This window comes from Bombina bombina, chromosome 7 (assembly GCF_027579735.1).
Source record: "Bombina bombina isolate aBomBom1 chromosome 7, aBomBom1.pri, whole genome shotgun sequence".
In the NCBI taxonomy this organism is placed as follows: Eukaryota; Metazoa; Chordata; class Amphibia; order Anura; family Bombinatoridae; genus Bombina; species Bombina bombina.
Window position 1 is genome coordinate 607,230,392 of NC_069505.1, and position 25,164 is coordinate 607,255,555.

At 28.3% G+C, this 25,164-nt stretch overlaps 1 protein-coding gene across 1 annotated transcript in view; it reads right to left on the reverse strand.

The window, feature by feature from the left end:
* Positions 1-25,164, reverse strand: part of LOC128635615 (uncharacterized) — a 72,746-nt gene that overhangs the window by 17,991 nt on the left and 29,591 nt on the right. Inside the window, exons 3-4 of the mRNA XM_053688680.1 lie at positions 619-856; positions 1-123 (exon numbers count right to left, since the gene is read on the reverse strand). The exon at positions 1-123 is cut by the window's left edge and continues 164 nt beyond it. Of these exons, the coding sequence (XP_053544655.1) occupies positions 1-123; positions 619-856 (361 nt within the window). The remainder of the gene's footprint in view (positions 124-618; positions 857-25,164) is intronic.

Genomic DNA, 25,164 nt, shown 5'->3' on the forward strand with positions numbered 1-25,164 from the left:
TCTGTTTCTCTCGCTCTAATTTCTCTTGATTCTTCCTCTCCTCTTCAAGCTGTCTCCTTGCTTCCTCTTCCTCCCTGTGCTTTCTTTCGTTTTCCATTCGAATTTGGTCTTCTTCCATTTTTCCTTTCATTAGAAAATATTTATTTATATTAAAGTACATTCCAAAGGGATATTCTCGTTATATCAATCATTTTTTTTCTCTGAATAACAAACCTTACAATCATACAATAACTTTTATTTCTTATAAAGGTTAATAACTTTTGAATTGACCATAAAGGAAGTTTATAAGCATTGTATTAAGATTTTTTTCCCATCTCCCCCTATTCATAGGATGCCGCCATGTTTTTGCTGCATTCCAGTGCTGACGTACTTGCCCCCCTGTCCGGCAACTCTCCTTCAGATACCTGCAGTGTGATCTAGGTTCCAAAATTTTTGAAACTTTAACCAGAAGGAGGTGCATGACGTGTTTAGTTCCCCATTAAAAAAAATATTCTGGTACGTAATAAAACATATTGCATCCATTACTAATGCTATTTAATATTGTCAAAGAAGAAGAGGAAGACAGAAGGGAATGATAAATATAGAAAAACTATAGACAGTAAGATCTTGACTTCTTACCATAGTTAGGGCACGTAGGGGAATCACCACCTCGATCACAAGAAAGCTCAAAAGTAGACTGGTCATGGCCGCGTACTCTTATGAAGAATGTAGGTTCATCAATAGGATTGTAATGACGAAATAAATCTGGATTATAACGAACTGTTTCTTGTGAATGGAATCCATACTTTAGATATACAATGCTGGGATCGAGATAATTTAATCGAGCTGATTGACCAGGAGCCAACTGTCCACTCGCCTAAAACAAGTCACAATAAAAACGGTAGTAAACAAATTACCATTCTAATAAAGGAAAATTATACACTAGATGTTTCTTTACATAAATGTTTTATAGATGATCCATTTACATAGCCCTGGTATATTAATTGTAACAATGTATTGTTTTAATTATTTTTAAATAACGTTGTGCTGATTTTCAGACCCCTAGCCAAGCCCCAAAATTTTAGATTTATACTGATGTACAGACTGCTTCTGTTTGTATAACAGATATTTTCGTATGCAGGGGAGTGGGGGGAAGGTTCTGTTTTCTGACCCTTTCAGTGGGTGTTCCAGGCTTATCTCATTAACAGTGTTTAATTGGGAGTGTATAAGTAAGTTTTTAAACGGTTTTATACTGGATTTTTAGATCAGTATCTGTGCATATTATTCTGTATAGTAGTGTCTATTACATGCAGTTATATGACAATTAGTGTATACTGTATTTTTATATCAGTATCTGTACATATTCTGTATAGTAGTGTCTATTACATGCAGTTATATGACAATTAGTGTATACTGTATATTTATATCAGTATCTGTACATATTCTGTATAGTAGTGTCTATTACATGTAGTTATATGACAATTAGTGTATACTGTATATTTATATCAGTATCTGTACATATTCTGTATAGTAGTGCCTATTACATGCAGTTATATGTAATTAGTGTATACTGTATATTTATATCAGTATCTGTACATATTCTGTATAGTAGTGTCTATTACATGCAGTTATATGTAATTAGTGTATACTGTATATTTATATCAGTATCTGTACATATTCTGTATAGTAGTGTCTATTACATGCAGTTATATGACAATTAGTGTATACTGTGTATTTAAATCAGTATCTGTACATATTTTGTATAGTAGTGTTTATTACATGCAGTTATATTACAATTAGTGTATACTGTATATTTATATCAGAATCTGTACATATTCTGTATAGTATTGTCTATTACATGCAGTTATATGACAATTAGTGTATACTGTATATTTATATCAGTATCTGTACATATTCTGTATAGTAGTGTCTACTACATGCAGTTATATGACAATTAGTGTATACTGTATATTTATATCAGTATCTATACATATTCTGTATAGTAGTGTATGTTACATGCAGTTATATGAAAATGAGTGTATACTGTATATTTATATCAGTACATATTCTGTATAGTAGTGTCTATTACATGCAGTTATATGACAGTTAGTGTATACTGTATATTTATATCAGTACTTGTACATATTCTGTATAGTAGTGTCTATTACATGCAGTTATTTGATAATTAGTGTATACTGTATATTTATATCAGTATCTGTACATATTCTGTATAGTAGTGTCTACTACATGCAGTTATATGACAATTAGTGTATACTGTATATTTATATCAGTATCTATACATATTCTGTATAGTAGTGTATGTTACATGCAGTTATATGAAAATGAGTGTATACTGTATATTTATATCAGTACATATTCTGTATAGTAGTGTCTATTACATGCAGTTATATGACAATTAGTGTATACTGTATATTTATATCAGTATCTGTACATATTCTGTATAGTAGTGTCTATTACATGCAGTTCTATGACAATTAGTGTATACTGTATATTTATATCAGTATTGTACATATTCTGTATAGTAGTGTCTATTACATGCAATTATATGACAATTAGTGTATACTGTATATTTATATCAGTATCTATACATATTCTGTATAGTAGTGTCTGTTACATGCAGTTATATGACTATTAGTGTATACTGTATATTTATATCAGTATCTCTACATATTCTGTATAGTAGTGTCTATTACATGCAGTTATATGACAGTGTATACTGTATATTTATATCTGTATCTGTACATATTCTGTATAGTAGTGTCTATTACATGCAGTTATATGACAATTAGTATATACAGTATATTTATATCAGTATCTGTACATATTCTGTATAGTTGTGTCTGTTACATGCAGTTATATGACAATTAGTGTATACTGTATATTTATATCAGTATCTGTACATATTCTGTATAGTAGTGTCTATTACATGCAATTATATGACAATTAGTGTATACTGTATTTTTATATCAGTATCTGTACATATTCTGTATAGTAGTGTCTATTACATGCAGTTATATGACAATTAGTGTATACTGTATATTTATATCAGTATCTGTACATATTCTGTATAGTAGTGTCTGTTACATGCAGTTATATGACAATTAGTGTATAATGTATATTTATATCAGTATCTGTACATATTCTGTATAGTAGTGTCTATTACATGCAATTATATGACAATTAGTGTATACTGTATATTTATATCAGTATCTATACATATTCTGTATAGTAGTGTATGTTACATGCAGTTATATGACAATTAGGGTATACTGTATATTTATATCAGTATCTGTACATATTCTGTATAGTAGTGTCTATTACATGCAGTTATATGACAATTCGTGTATGTTGTATATTTATATCAGTATCTGTACAGATTCTGTATAGTAGTGTCTATTACATGCAGTTATATGACAATAAGTGTATACTGTATATTTATATCAGTATCTGTACATATTCTTTATAGTAGTGTCTATTACATGCAGTTATATGACAATTAGTGTATACTGTATATTTATATCATTATCTGTACATATTCTGTATAGTAGTGTCTATTACATGCAGTTATTTGATAATTAGTGTATACTGTATATTTAGATCAGTATCTGTACATATTCTGTATAGTAGTGTCTATTACATGCAGTTATATGACAATTAGTGTATACTGTATATTTATATCAGTATCTGTACATATTCTGTATAGTAGTGTCTATTACATGCAGTTATATGACAATTAGTGTATACTGTGTATTTATATCAGTATCTGTACATATTTTGTATAGTAGTGTTTATTACATGCAGTTATATTACAATTAGTGTATACTGTATATTTTTATCAGTATCTGTACATATTCTGTATAGTAGTGTCTATTGCATGCAGTTATATGACAATTAGTGTATACTGTATATTTATATCAGTATCTGTACATATTCTGTATAGTAGTGTCTATTACATGCAATTATATGACAATTAGTGTATACTGTATATTTATATCATTATCTGTACATATTCTGTATAGTAGTGTCTATTACATGCAGTTATATGTAATTAGTATATACTGTATATTTATATCAGTAGCTGTACATATTCTGTATAGTAGTGTCTATTACATGCAGCTATATGACAATTAGTGTATACTGTATATTTATATCAGTATCTGTACATATTCTGTATAGTAGTGTCTATTACATGCAGTTATGACAATTAGTGTATACTGTATATTTATATCAGTATCTGTACATATTCTGTATACTAGATGAGGAAAAAGGAAGCTGAGTCCTGGAGTCAAGTAGTAAGAGTTTATTATGGAGCAGGCTTCAGCATGTCAGGTGAGCTCCTATCTTACGCGTTTCGCGCATGGGCACATGCGCTTCATATTCTGTATAGTAGTGTCTATTACATGCAGTTATTTGATAATTAGTGTATACTGTATATTTATATCAGTATCTATACATATTCTGTATAGTAGTGTATGTTACATGCAGTTATATGAAAATGAGTGTATACTGTATATTTATATCAGTACATATTCTGTATAGTAGTGTCTATTACATGCAGTTATATGACAATTAGTGTATACTGTATATTTATATCAGTATCTGTACATATTCTGTATAGTAGTGTCTATTACATGCAGTTATATGACAATTAGTGTATACTGTATATTTATATCAGTATCTGTACATATTCTGTATAGTAGTGTCTATTACATGCAGTTATATGACAATTAGTGTATACTGTATATTTATATCAGTATCTGTACATATTCTGTATAGTAGTGTCTATTACATGCAGTTCTATGACAATTAGTGTATACTGTATATTTATATCAGTATTGTACATATTCTGTATAGTAGTGTCTATTACATGCAATTATATGACAATTAGTGTATACTGTATATTTATATCAGTATCTATACATATTCTGTATAGTAGTGTCTGTTACATGCAGTTATATGACTATTAGTGTATACTGTATATTTATATCAGTATCTCTACATATTCTGTATAGTAGTGTCTATTACATGCAGTTATATGACAGTGTATACTGTATATTTATATCAGTATCTGTACATATTCTGTATAGTAGTGTCTGTTACATGCAGTTATATGACAATTAGTGTATACTGTATATTTATATCAGTATCTGTACATATTCTGTATAGTAGTGTCTATTACATGCAGTTATTTGATAATTAGTTTATACTGTATATTTATATCAGTATCTATACATATTCTGTATAGTTGTGTATGTTACATGCAGTTATATGAAAATGAGTGTATACTGTATATTTATATCAGTACATATTCTGTATTGTAGTGGCTATTACATGCAGTTATATGACAATTAGTGTATACTGTATATTTATATCAGTACATATTCTGTATAGTAGTGTCTATTACAAGCAGTTATATGACAATTAGTGTATACTGTATATTTATATCAGTATCTGTACATATTCTGTATAGTAGTGTCTATTACATGCAGTTATATGACAATTAGTGTATACTGTGTATTTATATCAGTATCTGTACATATTTTGTATAGTAGTGTTTATTACATGCAGTTATATTACAATTAGTGTATACTGTATATTTATATCAGTATCTGTACATATTCTGTATAGTAGTGTCTATTACATGCAGTTATATGACAATAAGTGTATACTGTATATTTATATCAGTATCTGTACATATTCTGTATAGTAGTGTCTATTACATGCAATTATATGACAATTAGTGTATACTGTATATTTATATCAGTATCTGTACATATTCTGTATAGTAGTGTCTATTACATGCAGTTATATGTAATTAGTATATACTGTATATTTATATCAGTAGCTGTACATATTCTGTATAGTATTGTCTATTACATGCAGTTATATTACAATTAGTGTATACTGTATATTTATATCAGTATCTGTACATATTCTGTATAGTAGTGTCTATTACATGCAGTTATATGACAATTAGTGTATACTGTATATTTATATCAGTATCTGTACATATACTGTATAGTAGTGTCTATTGCATGCAGTTATATGACAATTAGTGTATACTGTATATTTATATCAGTATCTGTACATATTCTGTATAGTAGTGTCTATTACATGCAGTTATGACAATTAGTGTATACTGTATATTTATATCAGTATCTGTACATATTCTGTATACTAGATGAGGAAAAAGGAAGCTGAGTCCTGGAGTCAAGTAGTAAGAGTTTATTATGGAGCAGGCTTCAGCATGTCAGGTGAGCTGCTACCTTACGCGTTTCGCGCATGGGCACATGCGCTTCATATTCTGTATAGTAGTGTCTATTACATGCAGTTATTTGATAATTAGTGTATACTGTATATTTATATCAGTATCTATACATATTCTGTATAGTAGTGTATGTTACATGCAGTTATATGAAAATGAGTGTATACTGTATATTTATATCAGTACATATTCTGTATAGTAGTGTCTATTACATGCAGTTATATGACAATTAGTGTATACTGTATATTTATATCAGTATCTGTACATATTCTGTATAGTAGTGTCTATTACATGCAGTTATATGACAATTAGTGTATACTGTATATTTATATCAGTATCTGTACATATTCTGTATAGTAGTGTCTATTACATGCAGTTATATGACAATTAGTGTATACTGTATATTTATATCAGTATCTGTACATATTCTGTATAGTAGTGTCTATTACATGCAGTTCTATGACAATTAGTGTATACTGTATATTTATATCAGTATTGTACATATTCTGTATAGTAGTGTCTATTACATGCAATTATATGACAATTAGTGTATACTGTATATTTATATCAGTATCTATACATATTCTGTATAGTAGTGTCTGTTGCATGCAGTTATATGACTATTAGTGTATACTGTATATTTATATCAGTATCTCTACATATTCTGTATAGTAGTGTCTATTACATGCAGTTATATGACAGTGTATACTGTATATTTATATCAGTATCTGTACATATTCTGTATAGTAGTGTCTGTTACATGCAGTTATATGACAATTAGTGTATACTGTATATTTATATCAGTATCTGTACATATTCTGTATAGTAGTGTCTATTACATGCAATTATATGAGAATTAGTGTATACTGTATATTTATATCAGTATCTGTACATATTCTGTATAGTAGTGTATATTACATGCAGTTATATGACAATTAGTGTATACTGTATATTTATATCAGTATCTGTACATATACTGTATAGTAGTGTCTATTGCATGCAGTTATATGACAATTAGTGTATACTGTATATTTATATCAGTATCTGTACATATTCTGTATAGTAGTGTCTATTACATGCAGTTATGACAATTAGTGTATACTGTATATTTATATCAGTATCTGTACATATTCTGTATACTAGATGAGGAAAAAGGAAGCTGAGTCCTGGAGTCAAGTAGTAAGAGTTTATTATGGAGCAGGCTTCAGCATGTCAGGTGAGCTGCTACCTTACGCGTTTCGTGCATGGGCACATGCGCTTCATATTCTGTATAGTAGTGTCTATTACATGCAGTTATTTGATAATTAGTGTATACTGTATATTTATATCAGTATCTATACATATTCTGTATAGTAGTGTATGTTACATGCAGTTATATGAAAATGAGTGTATACTGTATATTTATATCAGTACATATTCTGTATAGTAGTGTCTATTACATGCAGTTATATGACAATTAGTGTATACTGTATATTTATATCAGTATCTGTACATATTCTGTATAGTAGTGTCTATTACATGCAGTTATATGACAATTAGTGTATACTGTATATTTATATCAGTATCTGTACATATTCTGTATAGTAGTGTCTATTACATGCAGTTATATGACAATTAGTGTATACTGTATATTTATATCAGTATCTGTACATATTCTGTATAGTAGTGTCTATTACATGCAGTTCTATGACAATTAGTGTATACTGTATATTTATATCAGTATTGTACATATTCTGTATAGTAGTGTCTATTACATGCAATTATATGACAATTAGTGTATACTGTATATTTATATCAGTATCTATACATATTCTGTATAGTAGTGTCTGTTGCATGCAGTTATATGACTATTAGTGTATACTGTATATTTATATTAGTATCTCTACATATTCTGTATAGTAGTGTCTATTACATGCAGTTATATGACAGTGTATACTGTATATTTATATCAGTATCTGTACATATTCTGTATAGTAGTGTCTGTTACATGCAGTTATATGACAATTAGTGTATACTGTATATTTATATCAGTATCTGTACATATTCTGTATAGTAGAGTCTATTACATGCAGTTATATGACAATTAGTGTATACTGTATATTTATATCAGTATCTGTACATATTCTGTATAGTAGTGTCTATTACATGCAATTATATGAGAATTAGTGTATACTGTATTTTTATATCAGTATCTGTACATATTCTGTATAGTAGTGTCTATTACATGCAATTATATGACAATTAGTGTATACTGTATATTTATATAAGTATCTATACATATTCTGTATAGTAGTGTCTGTTACATGCAGTTATATGACAATTAGGGTATACTGTATATTTATATCAGTATCTGTACATATTCTGTATAGTAGTGTCTATTACATGCAGTTATATGACAATTCGTGTATGTTGTATATTTATATCAGTATCTGTACAGATTCTGTATAGTAGTGTCTATTACATGCAGTTATATGACAATAAGTGTATACTGTATATTTATATCAGTATCTGTACATATTCTGTATAGTAGTGTCTATTACATGCAGTTATATGACAATTAGTGTATACTGTATATTTATATCATTATCTGTACATATTCTGTATAGTAGTGTCTATTACATGCAGTTATTTGATAATTAGTGTATACTGTATATTTAGATCAGTATCTGTACATATTCTGTATAGTAGTGTCTATTGCATGCAGTTATATGACAATTAGTGTATACTGTATATTTATATCAGTATCTATACATATTCTGTATAGTAGTGTATGTTACATGCAGTTATATGAAAATGAGTGTATACTGTATATTTATATCAGTACATATTCTGTATAGTAGTGTCTATTACATGCAGTTATATGACAATTAGTGTTTACTGTATATTTATATCAGTACATATTCTGTATAGTAGTGTCTATTACATGCAGTTATATGACAATTAGTGTATACTGTATATTTATATCAGTATCTGTACATATTCTTTATAGTAGTGTCTATTACATGCAGTTATATGACAATTAGTGTATACTGTATATTTATATCAGTATCTGTATATATTATGTATAGTAGTGTCTATTACATGCAGTTATATGACAATTAGTGTATACTGTATATTTATATCAGTATCTGTACATATTCTGTATAGTAGTGTCTATTACATGCAGTTATATGACAATTAGTGTATACTGTATATTTATATCAGTATCTGTACATATTCTGTATAGTAGTGTCTATTACATGCAGTTATATGACAATTATCTGTACATATTCTGTATAGAAGTGTCTATTACATGCAGTTATATGACAATTAGTGTATACTGTATATTTATATCAGTATCTGTATATATTATGTATAGTAGTGTCTATTAAATTCAGTTATATGACAATTAGTATATACTGTATATTTATATCAGTACCTGTACATATTCTGTATAGTAGTGTCTATTACATGCAGTTATATGACAATTAGTGTATACTGTATATTTATATCAGTATCTGTATATATTATGTATAGTAGTGTCTATTACATGCAGTTATATGACAATTAGTGTATACAATATATTTATATCAGTATCTGTACATATTCTGTATAGTAGTGTCTATTACATGCAGTTATATGACAATTAGTGTATACTGTATATTTATATCAGTATCTGTTCATATTCTGTATAGTAGTGTCTATTACATGCAGTTATATGACAATTATCTGTACATATTCTGTATAGAAGTGTCTATTACATGCAGTTATATGACAATTAGTGTATACTGTATATTTATATCAGTATCTGTACATATTCTGTATAGTAGTGTCTATTACATGCAGTTATTTGATAATTAGTGTATACTGTATATTTATATCAGTATTTATACATATTCTGTATAGTAGTGTATGTTACATGCAGTTATATGAAAATGAGTGCATACTGTATATTTATATCAGTACATATTCTGTATAGTAGTGTCTATTACATGCAGTTATATGACAATTAGTGTATACTGTATATTTATATCAGTACATATTCTGTATAGTAGTGTCTATTACATGCAGATATATGACAATTAGTGTATACTGTATATTTATTTCAGTATCTGTACATATTCTGTATAGTAGTGTCTATTACATGCACTTATATGACAATTAGTGTATACTGTATATTTATATCAGTATCTATACATATTCTGTATAGTAGTGTATGTTACATGCAGTTATATGAAAATGAGTGTATACTGTATATTTATATCAGTACATATTCTGTATAGTAGTGTCTATTACATGCAGTTATATGACAATTAGTGTTTACTGTATATTTATATCAGTACATATTCTGTATAGTAGTGTCTATTACATGCAGTTATATGACAATTAGTGTATACTGTATATTTATATCAGTATCTGTACATATTCTTTATAGTAGTGTCTATTACATGCAGTTATATGACAATTAGTGTATACTGTATATTTATATCAGTATCTGTATATATTATGTATAGTAGTGTCTATTACATGCAGTTATATGACAATTAGTGTATACTGTATATTTATATCAGTATCTGTACATATTCTGTATAGTAGTGTCTATTACATGCAGTTATATGACAATTAGTGTATACAATATATTTATATCAGTATCTGTACATATTCTGTATAGTAGTGTCTATTACATGCAGTTATATGACAATTATCTGTACATATTCTGTATAGAAGTGTCTATTACATGCAGTTATATGACAATTAGTGTATACTGTATATTTATATCAGTATCTGTATATATTATGTATAGTAGTGTCTATTAAATTCAGTTATATGACAATTAGTATATACTGTATTATTATATCAGTACCTGTACATATTCTGTATAGTAGTGTCTATTGCATGCAGTTATATGACAATTAGTGTATACTGTATATTTATATCAGTATCTATACATATTCTGTATAGTAGTGTATGTTACATGCAGTTATATGAAAATGAGTGTATACTGTATATTTATATCAGTACATATTCTGTATAGTAGTGTCTATTACATGCAGTTATATGACAATTAGTGTTTACTGTATATTTATATCAGTATCTGTACATATTCTGTATAGTAGTGTCTATTACATGCAGTTATATGACAATTAGTGTATACTGTATATTTATATCAGTATCTGTACATATTCTTTATAGTAGTGTCTATTACATGCAGTTATATGACAATTAGTGTATACTGTATATTTATATCAGTATCTGTATATATTATGTATAGTAGTGTCTATTACATGCAGTTATATGACAATTAGTGTATACTGTATATTTATATCAGTATCTGTACATATTCTGTATAGTAGTGTCTATTACATGCAGTTATATGACAATTAGTGTATACAATATATTTATATCAGTATCTGTACATATTCTGTATAGTAGTGTCTATTACATGCAGTTATATGACAATTATCTGTACATATTCTGTATAGAAGTGTCTATTACATGCAGTTATATGACAATTAGTGTATACTGTATATTTATATCAGTATCTGTATATATTATGTATAGTAGTGTCTATTAAATTCAGTTATATGACAATTAGTATATACTGTATATTTATATCAGTACCTGTACATATTCTGTATAGTAGTGTCTATTACATGCAGTTATATGACAATTAGTGTATACTGTATATTTATATCAGTATCTGTATATATTATGTATAGTAGTGTCTATTACATGCAGTTATATGACAATTAGTGTATACAATATATTTATATCAGTATCTGTACATATTCTGTATAGTAGTGTCTATTACATGCAGTTATATGACAATTAGTGTATACTGTATATTTATATCAGTATCTGTTCATATTCTGTATAGTAGTGTCTATTACATGCAGTTATATGACAATTATCTGTACATATTCTGTATAGAAGTGTCTATTACATGCAGTTATATGACAATTAGTGTATACTGTATATTTATATCAGTATCTGTACATATTCTGTATAGTAGTGTCTATTACATGCAGTTATTTGATAATTAGTGTATACTGTATATTTATATCAGTATTTATACATATTCTGTATAGTAGTGTATGTTACATGCAGTTATATGAAAATGAGTGCATACTGTATATTTATATCAGTACATATTCTGTATAGTAGTGTCTATTACATGCAGTTATATGACAATTAGTGTATACTGTATATTTATATCAGTACATATTCTGTATAGTAGTGTCTATTACATGCAGATATATGACAATTAGTGTATACTGTATATTTATTTCAGTATCTGTACATATTCTGTATAGTAGTGTCTATTACATGCACTTATATGACAATTAGTGTATACTGTATATTTATATCAGTATCTATACATATTCTGTATAGTAGTGTATGTTACATGCAGTTATATGAAAATGAGTGTATACTGTATATTTATATCAGTACATATTCTGTATAGTAGTGTCTATTACATGCAGTTATATGACAATTAGTGTTTACTGTATATTTATATCAGTACATATTCTGTATAGTAGTGTCTATTACATGCAGTTATATGACAATTAGTGTATACTGTATATTTATATCAGTATCTGTACATATTCTTTATAGTAGTGTCTATTACATGCAGTTATATGACAATTAGTGTATACTGTATATTTATATCAGTATCTGTATATATTATGTATAGTAGTGTCTATTACATGCAGTTATATGACAATTAGTGTATACTGTATATTTATATCAGTATCTGTACATATTCTGTATAGTAGTGTCTATTACATGCAGTTATATGACAATTAGTGTATACAATATATTTATATCAGTATCTGTACATATTCTGTATAGTAGTGTCTATTACATGCAGTTATATGACAATTATCTGTACATATTCTGTATAGAAGTGTCTATTACATGCAGTTATATGACAATTAGTGTATACTGTATATTTATATCAGTATCTGTATATATTATGTATAGTAGTGTCTATTAAATTCAGTTATATGACAATTAGTATATACTGTATTATTATATCAGTACCTGTACATATTCTGTATAGTAGTGTCTATTACATGCAGTTATATGACAATTAGTGTATACTGTATATTTATATCAGTATCTGTATATATTATGTATAGTAGTGTCTATTACATGCAGTTATATGACAATTAGTGTATACTGTATATTTATATCAGTATCTGTACATATTCTGTATAGTAGTGTCTATTACATGCAGTTATATGACAATTAGTGTATACTGTATATTTATATCAGTATCTGTACATATTCTGTATAGTAGTGTCTATTACATGCAGTTATATGACAATTAGTGTATACTGTATATTTATATCAGTATCTGTACATATTCTGTATAGTAGTGTCTATTACATGCAGTTATATGACAATTAGTGTATACTGTATATTTATATCAGTATCTGTACATATTCTGTATAGTAGTGTCTATTACATGCAGTTATTTGATAATTAGTGTATACCGTATATTTATATCAGTATTTATACATATTCTGTATAGTAGTGTATGTTACATGCAGTTATATGAAAATGAGTGCATACTGTATATTTATATCAGTACATATTCTGTATAGTAGTGTCTATTACATGCAGTTATATGACAATTAGTGTATACTGTATATTTATATCAGTATCTGTACATATTCTGTATAGTAGTGTCTATTACATGCAGTTATATGACAATTAGTGTATACTGTATATTTATATCAGTATCTGTACATATTCTGTATAGTAGTGTCTATTACATGCAGTTATATGACAATTAGTGTATACTGTATATTTATATCAGTATCTGTACATATTCTGTATAGTAGTGTCTATTACATGCAGTTCTATGACAATTAGTGTATACTGTATATTTATATCAGTATTGTACATATTCTGTATAGTAGTGTCTATTACATGCAATTATATGACAATTAGTGTATACTGTATATTTATATCAGTATCTATACATATTCTGTATAGTAGTGTCTGTTGAATGCAGTTATATGACTATTAGTGTATACTGTATATTTATATCAGTATCTCTACATATTCTGTATAGTAGTGTCTATTACATGCAGTTATATGACAGTGTATACTGTATATTTATATCAGTATCTGTACATATTCTGTATAGTAGTGTCTGTTACATGCAGTTATATGACAATTAGTGTATACTGTATATTTATATCAGTATCTGTACATATTCTGTATAGTAGTGTCTATTACATGCAATTATATGAGAATTAGTGTATACTGTATTTTTATATCAGTATCTGTACATATTCTGTATAGTAGTGTCTATTACATGCAATTATATGACAATTAGTGTATACTGTATATTTATATCAGTATCTATACATATTCTGTATAGTAGTGTCTGTTACATGCAGTTATATGACAATTAGGGTATACTGTATATTTATATCAGTATCTGTACATATTCTGTATAGTAGTGTCTATTACATGCAGTTATATGACAATTCGTGTATGTTGTATATTTATATCAGTATCTGTACAGATTCTGTATAGTAGTGTCTATTACATGCAGTTATATGACAATAAGTGTATACTGTATATTTATATCAGTATCTGTACATATTCTGTATAGTAGTGTCTATTACATGCAGTTATATGACAATTAGTGTATACTGTATATTTATATCATTATCTGTACATATTCTGTATAGTAGTGTCTATTACATGCAGTTATTTGATAATTAGTGTATACTGTATATTTAGATCAGTATCTGTACATATTCTGTATAGTAGTGTCTATTGCATGCAGTTATATGACAATTAGTGTATACTGTATATTTATATCAGTATCTATACATATTCTGTATAGTAGTGTATGTTACATGCAGTTATATGAAAATGAGTGTATACTGTATATTTATATCAGTACATATTCTGTATAGTAGTGTCTATTACATGCAGTTATATGACAATTAGTGTTTACTGTATATTTATATCAGTACATATTCTGTATAGTAGTGTCTATTACATGCAGTTATATGACAATTAGTGTATACTGTATATTTATATCAGTATCTGTACATATTCTTTATAGTAGTGTCTATTACATGCAGTTATATGACAATTAGTGTATACTGTATATTTATATCAGTATCTGTATATATTATGTATAGTAGTGTCTATTACATGCAGTTATATGACAATTAGTGTATACTGTATATTTATATCAGTATCTGTACATATTCTGTATAGTAGTGTCTATTACATGCAGTTATATGACAATTAGTGTATACAATATATTTATATCAGTATCTGTACATATTCTGTATAGTAGTGTCTATTACATGCAGTTATATGACAATTATCTGTACATATTCTGTATAGAAGTGTCTATTACATGCAGTTATATGACAATTAGTGTATACTGTATATTTATATCAGTATCTGTATATATTATGTATAGTAGTGTCTATTAAATTCAGTTATATGACAATTAGTATATACTGTATATTTATATCAGTACCTGTACATATTCTGTATAGTAGTGTCTATTACATGCAGTTATATGACAATTAGTGTATACTGTATATTTATATCAGTATCTGTATATATTATGTATAGTAGTGTCTATTACATGCAGTTATATGACAATTAGTGTATACAATATATTTATATCAGTATCTGTACATATTCTGTATAGTAGTGTCTATTACATGCAGTTATATGACAATTAGTGTATACTGTATATTTATATCAGTATCTGTACATATTCTGTATAGTAGTGTCTATTATATGCAGTTATATGACAATTATCTGTACATATTCTGTATAGAAGTGTCTATTACATGCAGTTATATGACAATTAGTGTATACTGTATATTTGTATCAGTATCTGTACATATTCTGTATAGTAGTGTCTATTACATGCAGTTATTTGATAATTAGTGTATACTGTATATTTATATCAGTATTTATACATATTCTGTATAGTAGTGTATGTTACATGCAGTTATATGAAAATGAGTGCATACTGTATATTTATATCAGTACATATTCTGTATAGTAGTGTCTATTACATGCAGTTATATGACAATTAGTGTATACTGTATATTTATATCAGTACATATTCTGTATAGTAGTGTCTATTACATGCAGATATATGACAATTAGTGTATACTGTATATTTATTTCAGTATCTGTACATATTCTGTATAGTAGTGTCTATTACATGCACTTATATGACAATTAGTGTATACTGTATATTTATATCAGTATCTATACATATTCTGTATAGTAGTGTATGTTACATGCAGTTATATGAAAATGAGTGTATACTGTATATTTATATCAGTACATATTCTGTATAGTAGTGTCTATTACATGCAGTTATATGACAATTAGTGTTTACTGTATATTTATATCAGTACATATTCTGTATAGTAGTGTCTATTACATGCAGTTATATGACAATTAGTGTATACTGTATATTTATATCAGTATCTGTACATATTCTTTATAGTAGTGTCTATTACATGCAGTTATATGACAATTAGTGTATACTGTATATTTATATCAGTATCTGTACATATTATGTATAGTAGTGTCTATTACATGCAGTTATATGACAATTAGTGTATGCTGTATATTTATATCAGTATCTGTACATATTCTGTATAGTAGTGTCTATTACATGCAGTTATATAACAATTAGTGTATACAATATATTTATATCAGTATCTGTACATATTCTGTATAGTAGTGTCTATTACATGCAGTTATATGACAATTATCTGTACATATTCTGTATAGAAGTGTCTATTACATGCAGTTATATGACAATTAGTGTATACTGTATATTTATATCAGTATCTGTATATATTATGTATAGTAGTGTCTATTAAATTCAGTTATATGACAATTAGTATATACTGTATATTTATATCAGTACCTGTACATATTCTGTATAGTAGTGTCTATTACATGCAGTTATATGACAATTAGTGTATACTGTATATTTATATCAGTATCTGTATATATTATGTATAGTAGTGTCTATTACATGCAGTTATATGACAATTAGTGTATACTGTATATTTATATCAGTATCTGTACATATTCTGTATAGTAGTGTCTATTACATGCAGTTATATGACAATTAGTGTATACTGTATATTTATATCAGTATCTGTACATATTCTGTATAGTAGTGTCTATTACATGCAGTTATATGACAATTATCTGTACATATTCTGTATAGAAGTGTCTATTACATGCAGTTATATGACAATTAGTGTATACTGTATATTTATATCAGTATCTGTACATATTCTGTATAGTAGTGTCTATTACATGCAGTTATTTGATAATTAGTGTATACTGTATATTTATATCAGTATTTATACATATTCTGTATAGTAGTGTATGTTACATGCAGTTATATGAAAATGAGTGCATACTGTATATTTATATCAGTACATATTCTGTATAGTAGTGTCTATTACATGCAGTTATATGACAATTAGTGTATACTGTATATTTATATCAGTACATATTCTGTATAGTAGTGTCTATTACATGCAGATATATGACAATTAGTGTATACTGTATATTTATTTCAGTATCTGTACATATTCTGTATAGTAGTGTCTATTACATGCACTTATATGACAATTAGTGTATACTGTATATTTATATCAGTATCTGTACATATTCTGTATAGTAGTGTCTATTACATGCAGTTATATGACAATTAGTGTATACTGTATATTTATATCATTATCTGTACATATTCTGTATAGTAGTGTCTATTACATGCAGTTATATGACAATTAGTGTATACTGTATATTTATATCAGTACATATTCTGTATAGTAGTGTATATTACATGCAGTTATATGACAATTAGTGTATACTGTATATTTATATCAGTATCTGTACATATCTGTATAGTAATGTCTATTACATGCAGTTATATGACAATTAGTATATACTGTATATTTATATCAGTATCTGTACATATTCTGTATAGTAGTGTCTATTACATGCAGTTATATGACAATTAGTGTATAATGTATATTTATATCAGTATCTGTACATATTCTGTATAGTAGTGTCTATTACATGCAGTTATATGACAATTAGTGTATACTGTATATTTATATCAGTATCTGTACATATTCTGTATAGTAGTGTCTATTACATGCAGTTATATGACAATTAGTGTATACTGTATATTTATATCAGTATCTGTACATATTCTGTATAGTAGTGTCTATTACATGCAGTTATAAGACAATTAGTGTATACTGTATATTTATATCAGTATCTGTACATATTCTGTATAGTAGTGTCTATTACATGCAGTTATATGACAATTAGTGTATACTGTATATTTATATCAGTATCTGTACATATTCTGTATAGCAGTGTCTATTACATGCAGTTATATGACAATTAGTATACATTGTATATTTATATCAGTATCTCTACATATTCTGTATAGTAGTGTCTGTTACATGCAGTTATAAGACAATTAGTGTATACTGTATATTTATATCAGTATCTGTACATATTCTGTATAGTAGTGTCTATTACATGAAGTTATATGACAATTAGTGTATACTGTATATTTATATCAGTATCTGTACATATTCTGTATAGTAGTGTCTATTACATGCAGTTATATGACAATTAGTGTATACTGTATATTTATATCAGTATCTGTACATATTATGTATAGTAGTGTCTATTACATGCAGTTATATGACAATTAGTGTATACTATATATTTATATCAGTATCTGTACATATTCTGTATAGTAGTGTCTATTACATGCAGTTATTTGATAATTAGTGTATACTGTATATTTATATCAGTATTTATACATATTCTGTATAGTAGTGTATGTTACATGCAGTTATATGAAAATGAGTGCATACTGTATATTTATATCAGTACATATTCTGTATAGTAGTGTCTATTACATGCAGTTATATGACAATTAGTGTATACTGTATATTTATATCAGTACATATTCTGTATAGTAGTGTCTATTACATGCAGATATATGACAATTAGTGTATACTGTATATTTATTTCAGTATCTGTACATATTCTGTATAGTAGTGTCTATTACATGCACTTATATGACAATTAGTGTATACTGTATATTTATATCAGTATCTATACATATTCTGTATAGTAGTGTATGTTACATGCAGTTATATGAAAATGAGTGTATACTGTATATTTATATCAGTACATATTCTGTATAGTAGTGTCTATTACATGCAGTTATATGACAATTAGTGTTTACTGTATATTTATATCAGTACATATTCTGTATAGTAGTGTCTATTACATGCAGTTATATGACAATTAGTGTATACTGTATATTTATATCAGTATCTGTACATATTCTTTATAGTAGTGTCTATTACATGCAGTTATATGACAATTAGTGTATACTGTATATTTATATCAGTATCTGTATATATTATGTATAGTAGTGTCTATTACATGCAGTTATATGACAATTAGTGTATACTGTATATTTATATCAGTATCTGTACATATTCTGTATAGTAGTGTCTATTACATGCAGTTATATGACAATTAGTGTATACAATATATTTATATCAGTATCTGTACATATTCTGTATAGTAGTGTCTATTACATGCAGTTATATGACAATTATCTGTACATATTCTGTATAGAAGTGTCTATTACATGCAGTTATATGACAATTAGTGTATACTGTATATTTATATCAGTATCTGTATATATTATGTATAGTAGTGTCTATTAAATTCAGTTATATGACAATTAGTATATACTGTATATTTATATCAGTACCTGTACATATTCTGTATAGTAGTGTCTATTACATGCAGTTATATGACAATTAGTGTATACTGTATATTTATATCAGTATCTGTATATATTATGTATAGTAGTGTCTATTACATGCAGTTATATGACAATTAGTGTATACTGTATATTTATATCAGTATCTGTACATATTCTGTATAGTAGTGTCTATTACATGCAGTTATATGACAATTAGTGTATACTGTATATTTATATCAGTATCTGTACATATTCTGTATAGTAGTGTCTATTACATGCAGTTATATGACAATTATCTGTACATATTCTGTATAGAAGTGTCTATTACATGCAGTTATATGACAATTAGTGTATACTGTATATTTATATCAGTATCTGTACATATTCTGTATAGTAGTGTCTATTACATGCAGTTATTTGATAATTAGTGTATACTGTATATTTATATCAGTATTTATACATATTCTGTATAGTAGTGTATGTTACATGCAGTTATATGAAAATGAGTGCATACTGTATATTTTTTTTTTTTTTTAATTCTTTATTTATATATCCAACAGCAAACATAATTATATACGTTTACACCTATTATGCACCACGCAGGGTCAGGTGTAAAAGAAAGAACATAAGGAGATAACATAAGATTTAAATAAAAAGATCTCTCCTTAAATACAGCATTTTGTAGAAAAAACAAAAGAAAAAGGAGAGTTAACAATATATTCTCCTGTCATTCATTTGCATATGCTGTTGGAAATTTTTCACATACAATAAACGGTGGATCCATTCAAACTATCAATCAAACAGAGGAAAAAAAACAAGAACACAGAAAAAAAAAAACGAAAGAAAGAAAAGAGAGAGAAAAAAAAAAAAAAAAAAAAAAAATAACAATAAAAAGAAAATATGTTTTTCCTTTCTTATCTTATCCTATCCCCCCTCCTCCGCCTCCGAGCATTATTACATGTAACCATCAGGCTTAATATTTATTGTCTTGTCTCTACCTTAACTCCCTTCTTCCTTCCTTTACTTCTTTCCTTCTCTTGTCTCGGTCCTTTCCCGTGCTATTTCCCTTGATCTTATTTTCTTTCGCTGTCCTTCTCCCCCTCCCACTCCCTTTCTCTCCCCCTCCCTTTCTCTCCGAAGTATTCCTTAAATCTTCTCTCATGTAGTAATCTCCCCATAACCAGATACCCATAATGGGGGAAACAGTCCTAATATAACCAATTCCAAAAAAGCTATCGTATTTAAAAAAGGCTGTAAAATACGCCTCTGAACCTGAAGCGGATAAGATGTAATTAACGGAAGCCAATCCATAAGAAAAACTTCTATTCTGCTGTCCGTCAAAGATTTAGTATGGAAAGATTCAAATAGGATTTGAAACTGAATTTCTTTAAGGAACTCTGAGACCCTGGGGGCTGTATGGTCTTTCCAGCCCTTGACAATTAACTGTCTTGCAGTAAAGATAATAGTATTTAATATTTTTATCACACGTTTAGGGCGTAAATCAGCATTAGTTAAAAAAAATATCTCCTCCGCAGCCAACGGAATCATATCTTTATAGTGTTTACTATACCAATATCTTATCTTTTGCCAAAATTGTTGAATCTTAGGACAAGACCAGAATATATGAAAAATATCCGCCCTATCCAAAGAACAACGTGAACAAGCATACTTTTGGGTGGGAAAGAATCTAGCCATCTTATTGGGAGAAAGATAGTAATTATTAACTAGTTTTAAATGTGTTTCTCTCCATGATATAGAAATTTGTAATTTTACTGACTCTAAGAAGCTTCGCTCTATCCTATTCTCCTCCAATTGTGGAAAGTATCTCTTCCAGTAATTGTATAGTTTATTCATATTGAGTTCTCCCTGTTTAGCCAAGAGAATATCATAAATTAAAGATATTGTGGAACGACCCAAGGAAAATTGACGAATTATATTCTTAATATCCATCCAATCCACAAACACCTCTGTATTCCACTTTTGCGAGAATATATAATGACGTAACTGGAAATACGCAAATAAGTTTGAATGGGGTAAATTAAACTTATGGAATAATAATTCTGAAGAAAATAGCAGATTAGAATCAAATAACTGGTAGACATATATCAGTCCTGCCTCCGCCCACAATCTAAACACTCTCTGCTTTAAACCCGAAATAAATTCGGGATTACCTATTATCGGAAGAAATTCAGAAAATAATGGAGAAATTTTTAATACTCGGCACATTTTATGCCAGGCTATAATAACATTTTTGAAAGAGATCAATTTATTGAGATTCGAGGGCAATTTTTTTACCGGGCAGTGGAGAATAGCTTTTAGAGAGAAGGGAGTAATCATAAATGTTTCCATATCTACCGAGACAAATTTATCTATCTCTGTAATCCAATCAAAGGCCAATTTAACTAGACAGGACCAATTATATAACCTGAAATCTGGCAATGCCAGCCCTGCCTGAGGACGTTTCTGCATTAACCTGTTCAGACTAATCCTAGGCTTTTTATTGCCCCATATAAATTTAGATTGCCAGGACTGTACATCACTAATATCTTTATTAGTCATTAGTAATGGGAGATTCTGAAGAAGATATAAAACTCGAGGGAACATAATAGTTTTAATCAAATTGACTCTTGCAGATAATGAAATTGGTAGAGAGGACCAATTTTCTAGATCATTTTTAATTTTCGACAAGACTGGTGGGAAATTTAATTTGTACCAATTTGCTGGATTCCTATGAAGGATGATACCTAAATACCGAAAAGACTCAACTACTTTAAAAGGATGATCTCCCCAATTGAGACTGTTCTTATATATCCATAGGAGTTCGCTCTTATCAAAATTAATTTTATATCCTGAAAAGGAGGAGAAAGCCTTAAATAATTGTAACACTATAGGAATATAGTGTTGAGCCTTATCCAGAAATATTAACAGATCATCGGCATACAAGAGCGTTTTTAATCTAGTAGGGCCCAGTGGGATTCCTGGCAATCTATCCCGTAATAGAGTAGCAAATGGTTCCAACGCCAAGTTAAAGAGCAAGGGGGACAGAGGGCACCCTTGCCTGGTTCCTCTTTTGAGTGATATATACGGAGAAGAGTGGCCATTGATGCAGAGAAAGGAAATCGGATTTTTATATAGATTTTTAATAAATTCTAAAAACTGATTCTTAAATCCAAAATGCTCTAAAGCCGTAAACAAGTAATTCCAATTCACTGCATCAAAGGCTTTCTCGGCATCTACTGTCAAAATAGCTGCTTCCCTGATCTTCTTAAATTCTTCATTTTTAGGATCTAAGTTCCAGGCATAGTCAAGAAATGTAGAAACTTTACGGATATTCTTAAGAGAGTTCCTGTCTTTCATAAATCCGGTTTGATCTGGGTGTATGATCCCATCTAATAATTTAGCCAACCTTGTCGCGACAATAGCCGTCAACAATTTATAATCCGCATTGAGTACAGATATAGGTCTATACGACCCAGGATCCTCCCGATCCTTACCTTTCTTAAGAATCAGAGATATACGTGCTGCAGAAAAATAATTAGACATTGGCTTACCGGAGGAAAAGTAATAATTAAACAAGTTAACTAGAGGTAATTTGATTTCTTCCTTCAAAATTTTGTAAAACTCTACCGGGATCGAGTCTGGTCCGGGAGATTTATTAATATTAGCAGATTGTATAGCCACCACAACTTCCTCCTCTGAAATAGGTCTGTTAAGATCTAACAAATTCTCTTCCGCGACACCCGGGAGTTTCACATCGGCCCAAAAATTTGATGCATTATCCAGATTTACCTCTGATTCTGAGTACAGCTTTTCAAATACCTTGAAAAAAGCCTGACTAATATCCTCCGTATTAGAATATTTTACATTGTTAAATTTTATAGCCGAGATCAAATTCTTGCTTTTCCTAACTTGCACTACACTAGCCAAAAATTTAGCGGAGTTCCCATAATGACCTCTAAATTGATAATTTATTTTTAATTCTTCTTCTTGGGACCTTTGTTTTAAATAGATGTCTCTTTCCCTTTTTAATTTGCAGTATCTATCCCAATTATCCTTTGACTTGTCGTTATAGAATTTCCCGATCGCATTTCTGACTTGAGCAGCTAACTGTAATTCCTGCTCCAAAGTTTTCTTCCTCCACGTAGCTAAATAAAGTTTAATTTCCCCCCTCAGAACAGCTTTTGCTGCTTCCCAAAAAATCTCTGGTTTACTAGATTGCCCCACATTGAACGTAACATAATCCTTCCACTTTTGCTTTAACCAATTGCAAAACCTAGGGCTATCAGCCAAATACCGCGGAAAAAAAAAAGATGTATTCGGAATCTTGGGGGGGGGAAATAGCCATCAATGTGAAAGAGATTACTGCATGGTCAGAAATGACAATATCATAGATATTGGCATCGGACCTACAAAGAGCAAGTGACTTAGAAATTAAGAATAGATCAATTCTAGAAAATGTCATATGGGATTTAGACTCACAGGTGAAACTACGTTGTTCTGGATTTTTAAATCTCCATATATCAATCAGTCTTAATTCATGACAGAAGAGTTTGAAATATTTTGCTAGTTTAGCATTTTCACGAGAATTTTTTGCCGATAATCTATCCAACATAGGGCACAGTGCCATATTGAAATCTCCCCCTAAAATTAAATTAGCTGCTGAGAATAAAAATAGTTTACTTCTAATATTGTCCCAAAAAGCAGGAGAAAAGGAGTTGGGGCCATAGAGATTACATAAAACAAAGTTGCAGTTATTAATCTGTTATATGAGCAGTTATATGACAATTAGTGTATACTGTATATTTATATCAGTATCTGTACATATTCTGTATAGTAGTGTCTATTACATGCAGTTATTTGATAATTAGTGTATACTGTATATTTATATCAGTATTTATACATATTCTGTATAGTAGTGTATGTTACATGCAGTTATATGAAAATGAGTGCATACTGTATATTTATATCAGTACATATTCTGTATAGTAGTGTCTATTACATGCAGTTATATGACAATTAGTGTATACTGTATATTTATATCAGTACATATTCTGTATAGTAGTGTCTA